This window comes from Schistocerca cancellata, chromosome 9 (genome assembly GCF_023864275.1).
Source record: "Schistocerca cancellata isolate TAMUIC-IGC-003103 chromosome 9, iqSchCanc2.1, whole genome shotgun sequence".
NCBI lineage: Eukaryota > Metazoa > Arthropoda > Insecta > Orthoptera > Acrididae > Schistocerca > Schistocerca cancellata.
In genome coordinates, this window is record NC_064634.1 from 260,946,242 (window position 1) to 260,964,157 (window position 17,916).

The window sequence follows — 17,916 nt, forward strand, 5'->3', positions numbered from 1 at the left end:
TGTTCATTTCAGGTTTCTGTATTGTAGTTGTTCAGTGCTAATTTGTTTACAGAAGAAGCTTCTAAGAAATCTGAGACTATCCATTGAGTTCTGTGTTTTCTTGAGGAATTTGCCCAGTTGACACAGTTGCAGTGTGTTGTGTGAAAATGACTGTCTTCTGACTCGAGCCACAGGAGAGTGAAGTGTGCTGACTATTTGCATAACCATAAAAAAAACAGACTTTGTTCAGGTTGAGAATAAGTTTTCTCATTTGTAGGATCGTTTCAAAGTGAAGATGTTTCCAATGGCGACTTTTTGTGTTGTAAATGTTTTGACAGAATAACAGCAATGATAGATCTGAACAAGGTGAAGCCTCCCATGGTGCAGATGATGCAGATTTTGCATCAGTAGAGGAAGAATTAAACACCCTGAATCAGTCAACTACAGAGGTAGGTGTTAGTCCTGTTAAGAAACCAAGGTCAGTGAAGTCGAGTCATAAGCTCTGCGCATCAAGAAAGTGCAGAGAAATTACTAAAGCTATGGATGAGTACACTATAGCAAAACTGGCCACACTCTTTTAAGTAGAAATTCCATCTTCAAAAGAAAATAAACCAAAGCACTCTTGCACCTCTTGCCAGGAATTTTTCACAAATATCAATTCAGCTGATGAATATTGTGCATCCTACAGTGAAAAGGTGCAAGTTTTAACTATTATTCCAGAGACATTTTCAGAGAAAACAATTTTGAACCACATTCCATCAGTATCAAAGTACATGTAGACAAATAAAGAAATGTGAGGTTTGTAAAAGGAGTCTTTGGCAGATCAGATCCCTATTGTGGTCATCCTGTAGAAGCAGTTTAAATAGTGAAGTCATTTGAATGGCAGATAAATGGGACTGTTCTTGCCAGAGTGCCAACAAAAAAGACACTGTAACTGTAACAGTTGAAAGTAAAAAACGTTGTGCAAGTGAAGAGGTACATGACTCGCAGTATTAAAGAAACCTTTACAGTTTATAAGAGCAACTATACAACTTCACATACTGGAAGATCAAAATTTTATGCACTACGACCTAAGTGGTTAGTTCCACACCCACCTAGAGATGTCTGTTTATGTGTATACTGCATGAATTTTTAACTTTATGTGCTAACTATGAAGAATTTAATGTAGCACGTGACATATGGCTCCTTGGTTGAGCGTGTGAAGTCATTAGTAGTCTGTGACATAAAACAAGAGACTTTTTTGTTTCAAGAATGTGGTGATTGCCCTGGGAAGGGAGGACTGTCTTCACAGACACTTGGCCTGGAAGACGTAGCAGATAACTCTGTAGAAATTACATATGTGACATGGGAGGAAAATAAACTAATTAAGAAAACTGTTGCCTTTGACAGTTTCATTGATGAACTTGGTAAATAGTCAGTGGAGGCAGTAGCACGCCAGCATCTGAAGAAATTGGAACAGCACCACGTTGTAGAAGTGAAAGGGTGTGTACGGACTGAAGAACTGTGTTTAGTGTTTCACTGTGATTTTGCTGGGAACTGGTCTGTAATTCTCCCACAAGGAGGACAAGGGTATCATTGCAGTAATGACCAAGTTTCAGTTTTTACATGAGTGACATATTTTCAAAACAAGACCACAAGTGTTGCAGTTATAAGTGATGACACAGATGCTTTGCTAGCAATTCGGAAAATTCTTGAACTGCAAAAAGGGGCAGAGAAGATCATTATTATTTCTGATGGTGCTCCTAGTCATTTTAAAAATCATTACCAGCTGTTTGAATTGAGTAAGTCGCTTGTGCCAAGTGGCTGGGTATATAGTGCTACTGGTCACGGGAAGGGGCCTTGTGATGGTGTAGGAGGCCTGTTAAGCACCATGCTACAAAATGTAATCTTTCCAGACCAAATACAGCTGTAATCCAGAATGCTGAGGATTTTACGAGAGTCGTGAAACCTTCATCCACAGCCCTCATTCTTTTGTCCAAAGAGGAAGCAAAAGAATTCCATGGACAGAAAAAAGAATGGTCTAATCAAACTACTCCTGTGAAAGGAATTCAGAAGACACTTTTTTGGACACGGTGATGTGTGAACTCATATTGCACACATTTTAAAGAGCAAGAAAGAAGAAATTTTGTTTGTTCGGCCAACACTTCAGAAACAGAAGGATAATATTCAACTACACACTCTGAGAACAGGGGGATGTTTGTGGCGTGTGTGTGTATGACTGTGAGAAGTGGATTTCAGAGATTATAGGCTCCAGAAGGACAGCAACAATGCCATCAGTGGTCACTTCCTGTTCACAATGTTTTGAAGATTGTAAGTGCTCCAATTCTTATTGGTTCAACAGGAAGGCATCACTCTATATCAGAGGAAGATACTGAAGCTGCGGAACACATTTATAGTTCATTGACGCTAATTTTGGTAAAAAAACAGAGTGCACAGAAGTTGTATAAATTGAAATCTTTAAGTCTTTGGACCTTTCACATACATTTTGGAACTACTTAAAATGCTTGAAAAATGAGTCTCTTACGCATCTTTCAAAACTAAAATTATGTTAAATAAGGCTAAGTTTTGATTTTTAAGAGACTGTTATATGATAATGTGGTAATAAAACAGGTTTTATGTCCATAAAAAAAATTTCAATTGTTTATAAAACCTGTTCAGTCAAAAACTGGTACTAACAACAGAAAAAAATAAAAATTTTATGGATTGGCATTTTTGGAATTTTTTTTTTCATAAATTATAAAAAAAAGTTCAGAACACTATAGTCAAAGAGCTTTGACAGATAACTCCAAATGGATAATTTCTTTGTAATCATAAAGCAGTTATCTTTCAATTAAAAAAAAACCAACAAAATATCTAGAACTGTTTCAGTGATACAACATTTTAAATTTTTTTCCGATATTTGCATCTTCAAAATAGTATGCAGTGTCATCTTTGGAGGGCTGTATCTAGAGCAGAAAAATACTTAATCCTTCATTTTAACGTGCTAATTTAAATAACATTGAGACTGCGAAGGTAAGATTTTTTTCCTAGTCTGCCTGGATTGATATGGACTATGCGAGATGACTTTGTTTAATGAAGTATATGTGAAATATTACAGGATTTAAGTTAGCTTCTTAAGTCTGTGCAGATAATATGGAGAAAGGAGGAGTTGCCACATTTGTCAGACACTGTTTTAATTTAAAGAATGTTGATATTAATAAATTTTGATCAGAGCAGCTTGGGCAACAGTAGTAGTATTTCGTAATAAGTTCTTCATAATAGTAAGTATGCACAGAACGCCTGCAAGAAACTTTCTCTTCATAAAAAAATTTGGAAGCTCTGTTGTCAATCTCACAGTAAAAAAGAAATAATGGTTGCTGGTGACTTAATGTGGGTCTGTTAAAAAGCTCTTGTCAGTGAACAATTATTGCACTGTGATTCAATTTAATTCCTACTGTGGACTTAGCATTAGAGTATGTGAATTCTCTGAGCATGTTATTGATAATACCATTGTAGACAAATCTAGGGGGGAAAAGGGATATCAAACAAAAAACAACGCCGTCCTTGAAGGCCTAACAGTACCAGCTGGCTGCCATGTCATTCTCAGCCCTTAGGTGTCACTGGCTGCAGATATGGAGGGGCATGTGATCAGCACACCACTTTCGTGGCCATTATCAGTTTTCGTGACCAGTGCTGCTACTGTTTCTCAGTCAAGTGGCTCCTCAATTGGCCTCAAAGGGTCTGAAAGCGGAAAGTGCACCCCGCTTGCCAACAGCACTTGACAGACCCAGACAGTGACCTATCCAAGTGCTAGCCAAGCCTGACAGTGCTTAACTGATCTGATGGGAACCAGTGCTACCACTATGGCACGCCGTTGGCTAAAAAGTCATATCACAAAACCAGTGGTAATTGGGCTATGTGATTGGGACTTGCAACATTTTATGTTAGATGTTGAAACTTGCCAGGACAGAAAATCTATGCAAAATGAGTGCAGGAGGGTAAATAAATCAGTCAAAAATTGAGAATATTAGGAGATTGCTCAAAGACATGAACTGGTTAGATATTTACAATTTTTCTGACTCAAATGAAAAATACAAAACATTAATTAATAAAGTTACTTCCTCATTTTCCCTTAAAGGTAACTCAAATCAAACAGAAGTCTAAAAGTAAATCGTGGATTTCAAAAGGGATAAAGATATGTGGGACAAAAAGGTAACTGTATCTACTATCTAGGAACAGCTTTGATGTTAGCATTGTAATGCTTTACAAAGAATACTGCAAAATATTGAAGCAAGTAATCCAGAAATATAAACAGCTGTATTATGAGAAAAAGATAATTACATCAGCAACAAAATAAAAACGATTAGATATAGTGAAGACAGACAGGTGGGGCAAGAAAGGAAGAGGAACAGACAACTCTAAAAATAAATGAGACATTGGTAGACAGCTTGGGATTACCAGGTTCAGTTAACAGTTCAATGGAATATCTGAGACCAGTCTCTACAAATAACTTTAGTAAAATTTAAATGACGTTCACTTGTCCCTAAGAAGTTACAACCATAATAAAAGTATTGTAGTGGCTGTTGTATCATATAAACAAAGTTAATCAAAGAGTGTTCATATGAGTTGAGTTCTGTCTTAAGTTATACAGCAGAACATTTACAGACTGGCTAAAATATGTTGAAGTTATGCCTCTTTACAAAAGGGGATGAAGAAATAGTGTTAAACTATTGACCAATTCCATTTTTGCCAGATTTTTCAAAAATATTTAAAAATGTTGCATTCAATCATCTTAAGTTGTTACTGCAAATAATATATTGTCCAAGTCACAGTTAGGGTTCATTTAGTGATTTGATATACAGAAGGTTATGTACAAAGTCAGTGAGAATGTACTTAATTCAATAGATAACAAATCAGAGGCTGCTGGCATTTTGTGTGATCTGTTAAAAGCCTGTGACTTTGTGAATCACAGCATTCTCTTAAGTGAATTAGATTACTATGGAGTCACTGGCAGTGCTGTGAAGTGGTTTGAGTCTTACCTAACAGGAAACGAAGGGTATCATTGTGAAATACCTGTGGAGTAAGCAATCAGTCTTCATCTGATTGGGAATTACGTGTGGTGTTGCTCAAGGTTCCATCTTGAGTCCATTGCTTTCTCTTGTGTACATTAATGACCTCTCATCTGTTACTCTATGGTTCCTGAAGAGGGGCAGCAGCCTTTTCAGTAGTTGCAGGGGCAACAGTCTGGATGATTGACTGATCTGGCCTTGTAACACTAACCAAAACGGCCCTGCTGTGCTGGTACTGCGAACGGCTGAAAGCAAGGGGAAACTATGGCCGTAATTTTTCCTGAGGGCATGCATCTTTACCGTATGAATAAATGATGATGTCGTGCTCTTGGGTAAAATATTCCGGAGGTAAAATAGTCCCACATTCGGATCTCCGGATGGGGACTACTCAGGAGGACGTCGTTATCAGGAGAAAGAAAACTGGCGTTCTACGGATCGGAGCGTGGAATGTCAGATCCCTTAATCGGACAGGTAGGTTAGAAAATTTAAAAAGGGAAATGGATAGGTTAAAGTTGGATATAGTTGGAATTAGTGTAGTTCGGTGGCGGGAGGAACAAGACTTTTGGTCAGGTGAATACAGGGTTATAAATACAAAATCAAATAGGGGTAATGCAGGAGTAGGTTACATAATGAATAAAAAACATAGGAATGCGGGTAAGCTACTACAAACAGCACAGCGAACGCATTGTTGTGGCCAAGATAGACACGAAGCCCACGCCTACGACAGTAGTACAAGTCTATATGCCAACTAGCTCTGCAGATGACGAAGAAATTGATGAAATATATGATGAGATAAAAGAAATTATTCAGATAGTGAAGGGAGACGAAAATTTAATAGTCATTGGTGACTGGAATTCGGTAGTAGGAAAAGGGAGAGAAGGAAACGTAGTAAGTGAATATGGATTGGGGGTAAGAAATGAAAGAGGAAGCCGCCTGGTAGAATTTTGCGCAGAGCATAACTTTTTTTTTTAATCATAGCTAACACTTGGTTCAAGAATCATCAAAGAAGGTTGTTACATAGAAGAGCCCTGGAGATACTAAAATGTATCAGATAGATTATATAATGGTAAGACAGAGATTTAGGAACCAGGTTTTAAATTGTAAGACATTTCCAGGGGCAGATGAGGACTCTGACCACAATCTATTGGTTATGAACTGTAGATTAAAACCGAAGAAACTGCAAAAAGGTGGGAATTTAAGGAGATGGGACCTGGATAAACTGACTAAACCAGAGGTTGTACAGAGTTTCAGGGAGAACATAAGGGAACAATTGACAAGAATGGGGGAAAGAAATACACTAGAAGAAGAATGGGTAGCTTTGAGGGATGAAGTAGTGAAGGCAGCAGAGGATCAAGTAGGTAAAAAGACGAGGGCTAATAGGAATCCTTGGGTGACAGAAGAAATATTGAATTTAATTGATGAAGGGAGAAAATATAAAAATGCAGTAAATGAAGCAGGCGAAAAGGAATACAAACGTCTCAAAAATGAGATTGACAGGAAGTGCAAAATTGCTAAGCAGGCATGGCTAGAGGACAAATGTAAGGATATAGAGGCTTATCTCACTAGAGGTAAGATAGATACTGCCTACAGGAAAATTAAAGAGACCTTTGGAGAAAAGAGAACCACTTGTATGAATATCAAGAGCTCAGATGGAAACCTAGTTCTAAGTAAAGAAGGGAAAGCAGAAAGGTGGAAAGAGTATATAGAGGGTCTATACAAGGGCGATGTACTTGAGGACAATATTATGGAAATGGAAGAGGATGTAGATGAAGGTGAAATGGGAGATACGATACTGCGTGAAGAGTTTGACAGAGCACTGAAAGACCTGAGTCGAAACAAGCCCCGGGAGTAGACAACATTCCATTAGAACTACTCACGGCCTTGGGAGAGCCAGTCCTGACAAAACTCCACCATCTGGTGAGCAAAATGTATGAGACAGGCGAAATACCCTCAGACTTCAAGAAGAATATAATAATTCCAATCCCAAAGAAAGCAGGTGTTGACAGGTGTGAAAATTACCGAACAATCAGTTTAAAAAGTCACGGCTGCAAAATACTAACGCGAATTCTTTACAGACGAATGGAAAAACTGGTAGAAGCCAACCTTGGGGAAGATCAGTTTCGATTCTGTAGAAATATGGGGACACGTGAGGCAGTTCTGACCCTACGACTTATTTTAGAAGCTAGATTAAGAAAAGGCAAACCTACGTTTCTAGCATTTGTAGACTTAGAGAAAGCTTTTGACAATGTTGACTGGAATACTCTCTTTCAAATTCTGAAGGTGGCAGGGGTAAAATACAGGGAGCGAAAGGCTATTTACAATTTGTACAGAAACCAGATGGCAGTTATAAGAGTCGAGGCGCATGAAAGGGAAGCAGTGGTTGGGAAGGGAGTGAGACAGGGTTGTAGCCTCTCCCCGATGTTATTCAATCTGTATATTGAGCAAGCAGTAAAGGAAACAAAAGAAAAGTTCGGAGCAGGTCTTAAAATCCATGGAGAACAAATAAAAACGTTGAGGTTCGCCGATGACACTGTAATCCTGTCAGAGACAGCAAAGGACTTGGAAGAGCAGTTGAACGGAATGGACAGTGTCTTGAAAGGAGGATATAAGATGAACATCAACAAAAGCAAAAAGAGAGTAATGGAATGTAGTCAAATTAAGTCGGGTGATGCTGAGGGAATTAGATTAGGAAATGAGACACTTAAAGCAGTAAAGGAGTTTTGCTATTTGGGGAGCAAAGTAACTGATGATGGTCGAAGTAGAGAGGATATAAAATGTAGACTGGCAATGGCAAGGAAAGCGTTTCTGAAGAAGATAAATTTGTTAACATTGAGTATAGATTTAAGTGTCAGGAAATCGTTTCTGAAAGTATGTGTATGGAGTGTAGCCATGTATGGAAGTGAAACATGGACGATAAATAGTTTGGTTAAGAAGAGAATAGAAGCTTTCGAAATGTGGTGCTACAGAAGAGTGCTGAATATTAGATGGGTAGATCACATAATGAATGAGGTGGTACTGAATAGGATTGGGGAGAAGAGGAGTTTGTGGCACAACTTGACTAGAAAAGGGATCGGTTGGTAGGACATGTTCTGAGGCATCAAGGGATCGCAAATTTAGTATTGGAGGGCAGCGTAGAGGGTAAAAACCATAGAGGGAGACCAATAGATGAATACACTAAGCAGATTCAGAAGGATGTAGGTTGCAGTAGGTACTGGGAGATGAAGAAGCTTGCGCAGGATAGAGTAGCGTGGAGAGCTGCATCAAACCAATCTCAGGACTGAAGACCACCACAACAACAACAACAACAACATCTGTTATATTGCCACAGGCTAAATGTGTTTTGTTTGCAGATGATACAAACATTGCAGTAAATAACAAGTCAAGACAGATTTAGAAATGGCAGCTAATCAAATTTTCATTGACATTAATGAATGGTTTAGTGCTAACTTACGTGTGGTGTAATTAAACTTCGAAAAGACCAACTATACACTGTTCAGAACCTGTAAGAGATTTCCTTCCAGCATGTGTATAACATATGAAGACATGCAGATAGAAGAGGTTGACAATGTTAAATTTCTTGGATTACAACTCAATAATGAATAATGTTGGGAAGGACATAACACAAAATTACTGAAGTCTGTATTTGCAATGTGAATTATGTCAGTCGAAGGAGATATAAATATAAAAAACCTTGCATACTTTGCTTGGTTTTGTTTTATTATGTCATAAAGGATCATATCCTGGAATAACTCCTCAAACGAAGCAAAAGTTTTTAGAGCGGAGAAATGTTAAATAAGATTAATTTGTGGTGTACATTCAAGAACATCATGTAGGAACCTGTTCAAGCAGCTGAGTATTCTAATCACTGCTTCTCAGAATTTGTCGCAAATAATATGCTTGTTGAAACTTTCTGGCAGATAGCTATTGGTTGGAAACAATCATATTTCCAGAATTTTCACTCTGCAATGGCGTGTGTGCTGATATGAAACTTCCTGGCATATTAAAATATGGGACCCCTGCTTTTCGTGGGCAAGTGCTCTACCAACTGAGCTACCCAAGCACAACTCACACTCCATCCTCACAGCTTTAATTCCGCCAGTACTTCTCACGGGGCGTGAGTTGTACTTTGGTATATCAGTTGGTAGAGCACTTGCCGGCAAAAGACAAGGGTCCTGAGTTTGAGTCTTGGCCCGGCACACAGTTTTAATCTGGCGGGAAGTTTCATATCAGCGTACACTCTGCTGCAGAGTGACAATCTCATTCTGGAAACATCCTCCAGGCTGTGACAAAGCCATATCCCTGCAATATCCTTTCTTCCAGGAGTGCAAGTTTCGCAGGAGAGCTTCTGTGAAGTTTGGAAGGTAGGAGACGAGGTATTGGCAGAATTAAAGCTGTGAGGACAGGGCGTGAGTCTGCTTGGATAGGTCGGTTGGTAGAGCACTTGCCTGTAAAAGGAAAGGGTCGCGAGTTCGTCTCGGCCCGGTACACAGTTTTAATCTGCCAGGAAGTTTTACATCAGTGCATGCTCCATTGCAGAGTGAAAAATCTCATTCTGGAAATATGTTTGTTTCCAACCAATAGCTAGTACAGGTTTATAATTATTGAATTACATGAAAAAATACGTAAAGTAGTTACAAAATATGGTGTGCACATGCTTTATTCAACATGTAAACATCACTACAGTTACTCAGATTTTGGTTATGACATGTTGGATATGCCGCCCATTACTGGATATGATGTGGCGCAGATGAATAGTCAAATTCTGCATGACCTGCTGAAGTATTGGAACATTGATGCTGTCGATGACCTCCTGAATGGCTGTTTCCAGTTCAGCAATGGTTTTGGGCTTGTTGCTGCACACCTTGTCTTTATTATTGCCCCCACAAAATGTAGTCGCATCTGTCCAGATCCAGGGAGTATGGCAGCCAATCGAGGCCCATGCCAGGGGCTTCTGGGTACCTGCGGTCCCCAAAGTGCTCCTCCAGGGCATCAGACACTCCTGTTTCAGTGGGGTCGAGCTCTGTCTTCATGAACCACATCTTGTCGAAATCAGGGACACATTGGGTAACGGGGATGGAATCATCTTCCAGAACCTTACCATGCCATCAAGGAGTATTGCACCGATTATTCTGTGACTGGACATTGCACACCTCAGTTACCCGTTTAGGGTGAAGAGACTCGATTGCGAAATGTGGGATCTCAAGTCCCCCAATTGCACCAGTTTTGCTTATTGACGGACCCATCCAAACGAAAATTGGCGTCGTCACTAAACCAAACCATACTAATTCCCATCATGACCCATGGCCTACCATTCAGAAATTATGATTTTATTTCATATAGTTAAATAGTTGTCCCCCTGTACATAGTATAACTATGTAAATGTGGTAAACATCTCATTTGTTCATCACAATCCACAAGAACAGTTAAGTAAAAGATCAGGGAGCAGTACCAGTTCCAGGAATGGTCGTTGGTGAAGGGCTGGATTGTAGCAGATGAACATACAAACGCAAATGCGCAGATCTGCTAGAGCTTGCCGTGCTGGCCCTCTTATGTGGCTCTAGAGATCATTGGGGGATGTGTCTGCTGCATGAAGAATAGAACACTGCCAGTGGTGTGATATGTAAAATATTTTTGGAATTGCTGTCGGAGTAACTGGTAGGCGTGATATCCAACCCTGCCCTTCTTAAAAGTGGCAGGTAGTGGCTCAGCTGGTTCAATTTCTGCGTCGTAGAGGTAGCATTCCTGGGCTTTTGTGATCGTTGTGGTCACCCACTTTGTATGCTGGCTGAGTGTTCACAGACAAACTGTGTAAGAGTTCGCCTGGTTTCATCCCAGAGACCGATATTGCTCCTTTAGTACTTAAAAATGCGAATTTTCCATTTCCGGGTTTACTAAAGTTCAAATTTTATGCACCGAATCACTATTTTATGTCTTGCGGGCCTTGTGAGAAGAATAAGAATTCTGAACACTGCTTATGTGACCAAGTAGAATCAAATTTTGTTATTGCTTAGGACACCGAAAGTGTGGGTGCTGTACAAAATATTCGGCACAAGGAGATGGTGAAACTTTTAGTACGTAACATTAAATGATAACAAGAATCCAAAATAAAGCCTGGGGAAGATTTGGAATCTCAAGAACACTGTTGAGAAGTTGTTAGTTTATTTTGCTCCACAGGGGAGCCCTTGCATGAGACTGGTTATTTAAGTATTCTGTTCCTAATTATAACCCTCTTTCTTACTGGCTGGACCAGTTGTTTGTCCTTTGTAGCTGTGCACTATGTGGAAACTGTGGAGTGTGTTTGCCAGCGCCTTTCAGTATCATGTACAATTTCAAAAGTTGTCACAGTTATGGGAATTTTACCTATAGACGGATCCAAAAACCTTAATTTCTGAGTGCTCCCTTCTTTGCCAGGTGTGTGGTGGATAACAAAGTCCCTGATTAGGGAATCAGCAAGTGAATGCTTGAAGTGTTCATTGAGACAAACTGTAAAAGCAGATCAGTCCTTCAAGATACGATGCACAGTGAGGGTACGACTTAGATTGCATTTTCTGGTGATAGTAGTATTCTGATCTGAAAACATGGTAAGCATTTTCTGATTGATTTTAAAAAACTACTTAACCAATCCTGGAGAATGACAGGCTATCGAGATCATCAAAATGCTCAGTTTCCTAAGAAGAGACTGCTTCCAAGACAACAAAGGAAAAAAGAATAGATTTCTGAAGATCATGATCATGTAACTTGAAAGTGGCAGAATTTTGCTGTAGTTGACAAAGGTACATTTTCCAGTCATTAATGCTGTCTTGAAATGACACAAATGGTGTAACCACAGGTGTTGCTGAGGATATAGCTGACAATACTAATAACTGTTGATGTTGCACGAGATTTTATTGATAGTGTCACTCCTCGTGAGATGCGAACTGTTGTTGCAGCAAGGTATTTGTTGTTATTGGTAGACCATCTCTTGATGGTCTCACTACTCCTGAAACTTCAGAAATTTGAGTTGTTTCATCCATTTTTTTTAGCACTGTGGGTTTGTATAGTTTCATCACCACTATAGGAACATGGTAAACGTAGCATTTATTAAACATGACACACAATAACAATTTACACAAGATAAGTCTCATACGAAGTTTCATAGATGGTGTGATGTGGCGTTCCTTATTGTTGGAATCACTAATAACTTGCAGACAACTAGTGCTACATCATTCATTTTTTCATAGAGGTAAATATGACCCTTTCAGAGATTGTTCATTTTTCCAGGCCCTAAGTGATGACATTCGCAGCAAACTGTAGTTGAAGATGTTAATGTTTTATTTGTTTCAGTATTTTCCGAAGTTAATGCCCCTTGTACTCAAGCATCAACGAAGTTTCTCCTGTGTCCAACATTTAGTTTCCAATTTTGTGTTGCCCACATGTAATTTTTTGTGTACATTTTTATTGAGCTCTTTACATTTCTAAACAATTTTTCTGCTTGATGTGTATTATTCTGTTAACTTTCAATATTTTTGTCACTTACCTTGTTCTACCTTTTTTCAAATATTGGTAATTTTTCTGCAGTTTTTACTACCCCTCTATAAAGGCCATGCAATTCATTGAAGAGTCATGATGTCTTTTCTTACATCTTCTTTTCTTACATGTATAATACCTAATCCAAAACGCTCTCTCATCTGGCCATTGTGTCTCATTGATTCCTAAAATATCGCTCTACATCCTTTCACTTTTCCTTTGTATGTTCTAGTTTCTCTCTACTCAGTTTTAGCAGCAAACATTCCAGGTGTCCCACCCTAATTAGCATTCACATTTGTCTGACAGTTCCTCGACAGTGCCTCTCAAGTAGTCACTGATTTTAAATTTGAATTGGGAGGGGGGGGGGGGGGGGGGCTACTTCACCCACAATGAAACTATCAGCAGCTGGACAAAGTAGTTTTTTGGGTGTCTTTCAGTTACCCCCACTTTTTCTGGCTTGTGATGGACTGAACCCAAGCCTGGTCTCTGAAGAGAGTTCAGATACCTGACATCCTTTTGATTCATATGTGGGATCCAGTTATATTTCAGAACTACTCTGGAATTCATATACTGTAGAAATATTGGGCATATTTCATTTAATTAAAAAATCATTGTATCTACTGAGAGATGCTGCAATGAGGTGGTAGTTTCATGCTGTATAGTGGAGATATGCCTTAGTGCCCAGGTGTGTTAGAACAACAGTGTGGTAATAGTACTTAATTATTTTTGTTTCAGACTGTGGTTAGAGCAGATCCTCACATTGGCTTGCTGCATCGTGGTACAGAGAAGTTGATTGAATACAAGACTTACACCCAGGCTTTACCATACTTCGATCGTTTGGATTATGTTTCAATGATGTGCAATGAACAGTGTTATTCTCTGGCAGTAGAGAAGTTGTTGAACATTGATGTACCAAAGAGGGCAAAGTACATAAGAGGTTTGTAAGTGCAGCATCAAATTTTATTTGGATGTATTGAATGATAGTTCAGTTTAGAGATTATTGTGGGATCCAAAAATTACACCAAATTAAAAATGACAGATATTATGAGTTACCCAATATCACACAAATTTTATGGTGTTGTTGATGTATTGGTTTAACATATCAGTCTGTGTTAATGTGGACACAGTGTGACTGTGACACCAATGCATGCATTCACACTCATTTGCTGCTGTCTCCCGATGCTGCAACATGACTGGGGCGATTAGTGATCTTGGTTGACATAGGTAGTGGGAGTAAGAAGCTATAGGATGATACATATGACTTTTTCTGTCCTCCTCCTGCACCCAGTACCCAGACTCATATGTGATACCTCTATGAAAGACTGATGTGCAATACCTCTCCCATCCATCCATCCACTCACTACCAACTTCTAGTCTGAATCCACTAGCTCTTCCTACCCTACAAAAGGCAGAGCCACCTGTGAGATTCACATCACTGGGGACGATGAAGTCTGCAAAGTACTCAAGTTTGAACTGCAGGGTAGTCATGAAGATGTTAATCAATAAAATTGTCCCTGCAACCACTTCAGTGTTCTATTTTGACATTACAATGGATAAACTACCAATCCAAATGAATGGCCACCACCAAATAAACCACCCAGTAGTGGAGTTTCGTAGACCTCCAGCTGGGTGGCTTCCACACTGGCATTTTCCCCACCCCTCTGTGCCTACCATTCTACATACCAAATGGCAGCAGGAGAAAACAAAAAAATTAGGGAAATGTGCAAGCTTATGGGGCCAGTGGCTCCTCTTCCTAGCGGAAAGGTTCAGGGAGAGGAAGAGAGAGGTATGAAGGAAAAGAATAGGTGAGATTTAGAAAATGGGGAGAGTTACTGAACAGTTGCCCAGAACACTGGGTTGGTGGAGACTCGCCAGATGGGATAAGAAGGAAAGATTGACTGTTGGCGATGGTACCAGATGAAATTTGAAAACCTGCAAGCTTAAATGTGGAGGTTAAAGTGTACACCTTGTGCCTACATTCATTCATCCTAACTGATAACTAGGTGATAGTCATACCAAAGTAAAAGATCGAACAGTGTTTACATGACAGCTGGTATGTAACGTTTTGTTTCATAGGTGGCTCTTGCTTTGGTAGCGTATGTGTTGCCAGTTACAGATCTGGTATAGGTGGTGGTGGGGGGGGGGGGGGGGACGCAACAAAATGGTATTCCAGTTGTGGGCAAACTGTCAAGCAGAGTGGACCTCATTTCACCCTTCTCAAAGCAGCTGATTAATATAGTTAAGACTAGGATAGTAGTGAGTGACAAGAGGTGTACTCCTGTTGTCTATAGGAGGGATCTGCAGCACCAGGTCTGGATGTGATGGCTCAGGAAATCTGCTTTTGAACTAGGCTGGTGGGGTAATTACATCCAATCAAGGCTGAGGAGATAATGGGGCTGTAAAGAGCTTGCAGCTGAACAAATGTTTTGCTGCAAATGCCTAAGTTGGTGGGAGGAAGGTTTGACATGAAAGCGATGGCAACTGTCAATATGCAAGTACTGTTGTTTGTTAATAAGTTTCTTGTGAACAAAAGTGTGTAGCTGACACTCAGTGGGGGAAGAGGTCAGCATCAAGGAGAGTAGCATGGGATTCGGAATAGGACCATCCGAAATTTTGAAGAATGTATTTAGACATTCTAGAAATTTTAACAAGAGAGCTCCACCATGAGTCCATAAGGCAAAGATATCACCAATGTATTGAAAGCATACAAGGGGCTGAAGACTTAAGGATCCCAGGAGAGCCCTCTCCAAGTGACCCAAGAAAACATTAACACAGGAAGGAGCCATCTTGGTTCCCATTGTCATGTCCCTGATCTGTTTGTATGTCTGCCCCACGAAGATAAAGTAGTTGTTGATAAGTGTAAAGTTGATTAAGGTGTGCAGGAAGGACATTGTTGGTTTGGCATCAGGTGGGAAAGGGGTGTCAGTGGTAACAAGCAAGGTGTGCGGTGGGAGTGGAACAGACACAGATTTCACATGATCTAGGATATGGTTGATGTCTTTAATATAGGAGAGGAGTCTAGGTTGCAGGTGTTAATCAACCAAGGCAGATGCACCTTCAGTGGGTGCATTGAAGCCAGCAAGTATGGGATGGCCAAGGTGATTGGGTTTGTGGATCTTAGGATAAAGTATGTGGTGTGGGTGGGATAAGAAGTTGTATGGATTAAGGAGTTAGTCATTGGGAGGTGCCTGTGGTTTTAAAAAGGGACTGTAGGTCTGTTTGTATCACAGGGATGGAATCTTGATGGCAGATGCTGTACATATATCTCTTGGAAAGCTGGTGTAGACTCTGTTTTACATATACCTCTCAATCAAGTACCACAGTGGTAGATCTCTTGTCCACTGGGAAGATGATGATGGTCATCTGCTTTGAGGAACAAAGAGCCTGGATTCTTGCAAAGGACGGATTAGGGTCGTGTTGTAGGGGCCTAAGAAAGAGTTTTGAAGCAGTGTTGGTTGTTAGGAATTCTTGGATGGCTTGGAAGGGGTGTTTCTTTAAACCTGCTTCTCCCTGCCGAGATTTACTCTCAGAGGCTTAATGTTGAAAGTTCCTGTTTTTAGATGTAGTCCTACTCTACAACAGTCCGTTGTACATTTTCAAATACAGAAATCCCTTGTAATTACATGGATAATCTGTAACCATAGGACTGACGCCATAGGACTGACAAATGCTGATCAGTGACTATGTTTATTTAATGCAGTTTGGAAAGTGAGACCCGAGTGTTGAGCTTGGGGTTTTTCTGTATGTGCATGTTGACTGAATGATCTGGGAGATGGCGTTGCTACCGAACGGGATGGCACTCGTATTTGGCCATACTTGGTGCTCTTCGTGGAAGAAGAAACCATGACAGTACAGAAGAAAGTCATGGAACAGAAGAGGTCTGAGAGTATGGCTGCTGTGAACTGTTAACTTGATTCATTGCAAATGTTGTTGAAATATATTTGTCAAGCAGACAGAGAATAGTTTGAAGTGTTTCCCGCATGTAAAAAGCTATCATAGTATATGTGTTTTACAATAGAAGAAAATTCTCTAATTTAGTAGTGTGCAGAGTAGTAGTCTGTTGTTAAATTCTCAGTGCTCAGCAGTGTGTCAAAAAGGGAAAGAAGTCAGTGATATGGGGCATACACAGTATAGCTGGATGTCAATTTGGGGGAGGAGAGGAAGAGAGAATTTTTTCAAATCAAGCCACAGGTAATGAGAAAAAGGCATTTTGACATCAGCAGCCTACCTTCCAACTAATGTATTGCACTACTCATTGAAAACTGTGACAGAAATATCCAGGAAACATTTCAACCTCTTGTTACTCATTGCTATCCTGGTCTTGAATGTATGGTTCCACTGATTCGACAAGGCTATTACTTTCTAAAATCATACCCTGAAATGACATCCATTCTGAACCCCCTGGTCTCCACAATATCCTGGTCAGACCCTGTGCTCCTTCTGCACCCATTTCCCTAGCCTTTGTCTACTACCCCTGTGACTATCCCTGTTGTAAGACTTGGCCTGTGCACCCTCCCACCACTACTTATACCAGCTCTGTAATTGGCAAAACATATACCATTCAAGATAGGGTAACATGTTAAATGAAATGTCACACATAGTGTACCAGCTGTTGGTATCAATACCATCAAATTATCTGGTAGGATGAATGGGCATAGGCAGAGGATGTGCAATGGCTACACACAATACCCCGTTGCAAAGAATACTCTGTAACATGACAGTCATGACTGTAGTGCCTATTTCACCACACATGCCATTTGGATTCTTCACCCTGACACCAGTTTCTCAGAACTCTGCAAGTGGGAACTGGCGTTACAGCATGTCCTTGGTTTTCGCCACCCATTTGGCATTAATTTACATAAATTATTTGGTCTGATCATACTTTTCAGTAACTTATTTTCTTCACTTGCTTTTAGTTTTCTACATCTTTCACTTTCTGACCTGCCTGTTTTTCCCCACCCCCACCTCTACCACATACAATGCAATGTGCTTAACTTGCCACTATTATTAACTTTTGCACAATATTTTGTCTTGCTTTTTACCCAATCTTCCACCTTTAAGCTCTTAGGTTGTCAAATCTCATCTGGTGCTGTGCACAACGATGAGTCTTTCCTTTTTAATCCCATTGCAGCAAGTTGCTCCTGAACCAGTGTTCTGGTTGTCTTTTCTGTAACTCTCCGCATTTGTTAAACCTGACCAATCATTTCCCTTCATTCCTCTTAAATCCTTCAGCCAGTAAAAGGAGCCACTGGCTCCGAAAGTTTGCTCATATCCTAAAATTTTTTTTTGCTTTCCCTACCACCACTTGCTGAGTAGATATTTTACCTATCCAATTATATTTTCAAAAATTATTTTCATTGATATATTAACCCTTAATTGAGTG

General features: G+C 39.9%; 1 protein-coding gene across 1 annotated transcript in view; it reads left to right on the forward strand.

Moving 5' to 3' along the window:
- LOC126100442 (NADH-ubiquinone oxidoreductase 49 kDa subunit-like) overlaps positions 1-17,916 on the forward strand; it is a 49,131-nt gene that overhangs the window by 7,048 nt on the left and 24,167 nt on the right. Inside the window, exon 3 of the mRNA XM_049911048.1 lies at positions 13,269-13,470. Within this exon, the coding sequence (XP_049767005.1) occupies positions 13,269-13,470 (202 nt within the window). The remainder of the gene's footprint in view (positions 1-13,268; positions 13,471-17,916) is intronic.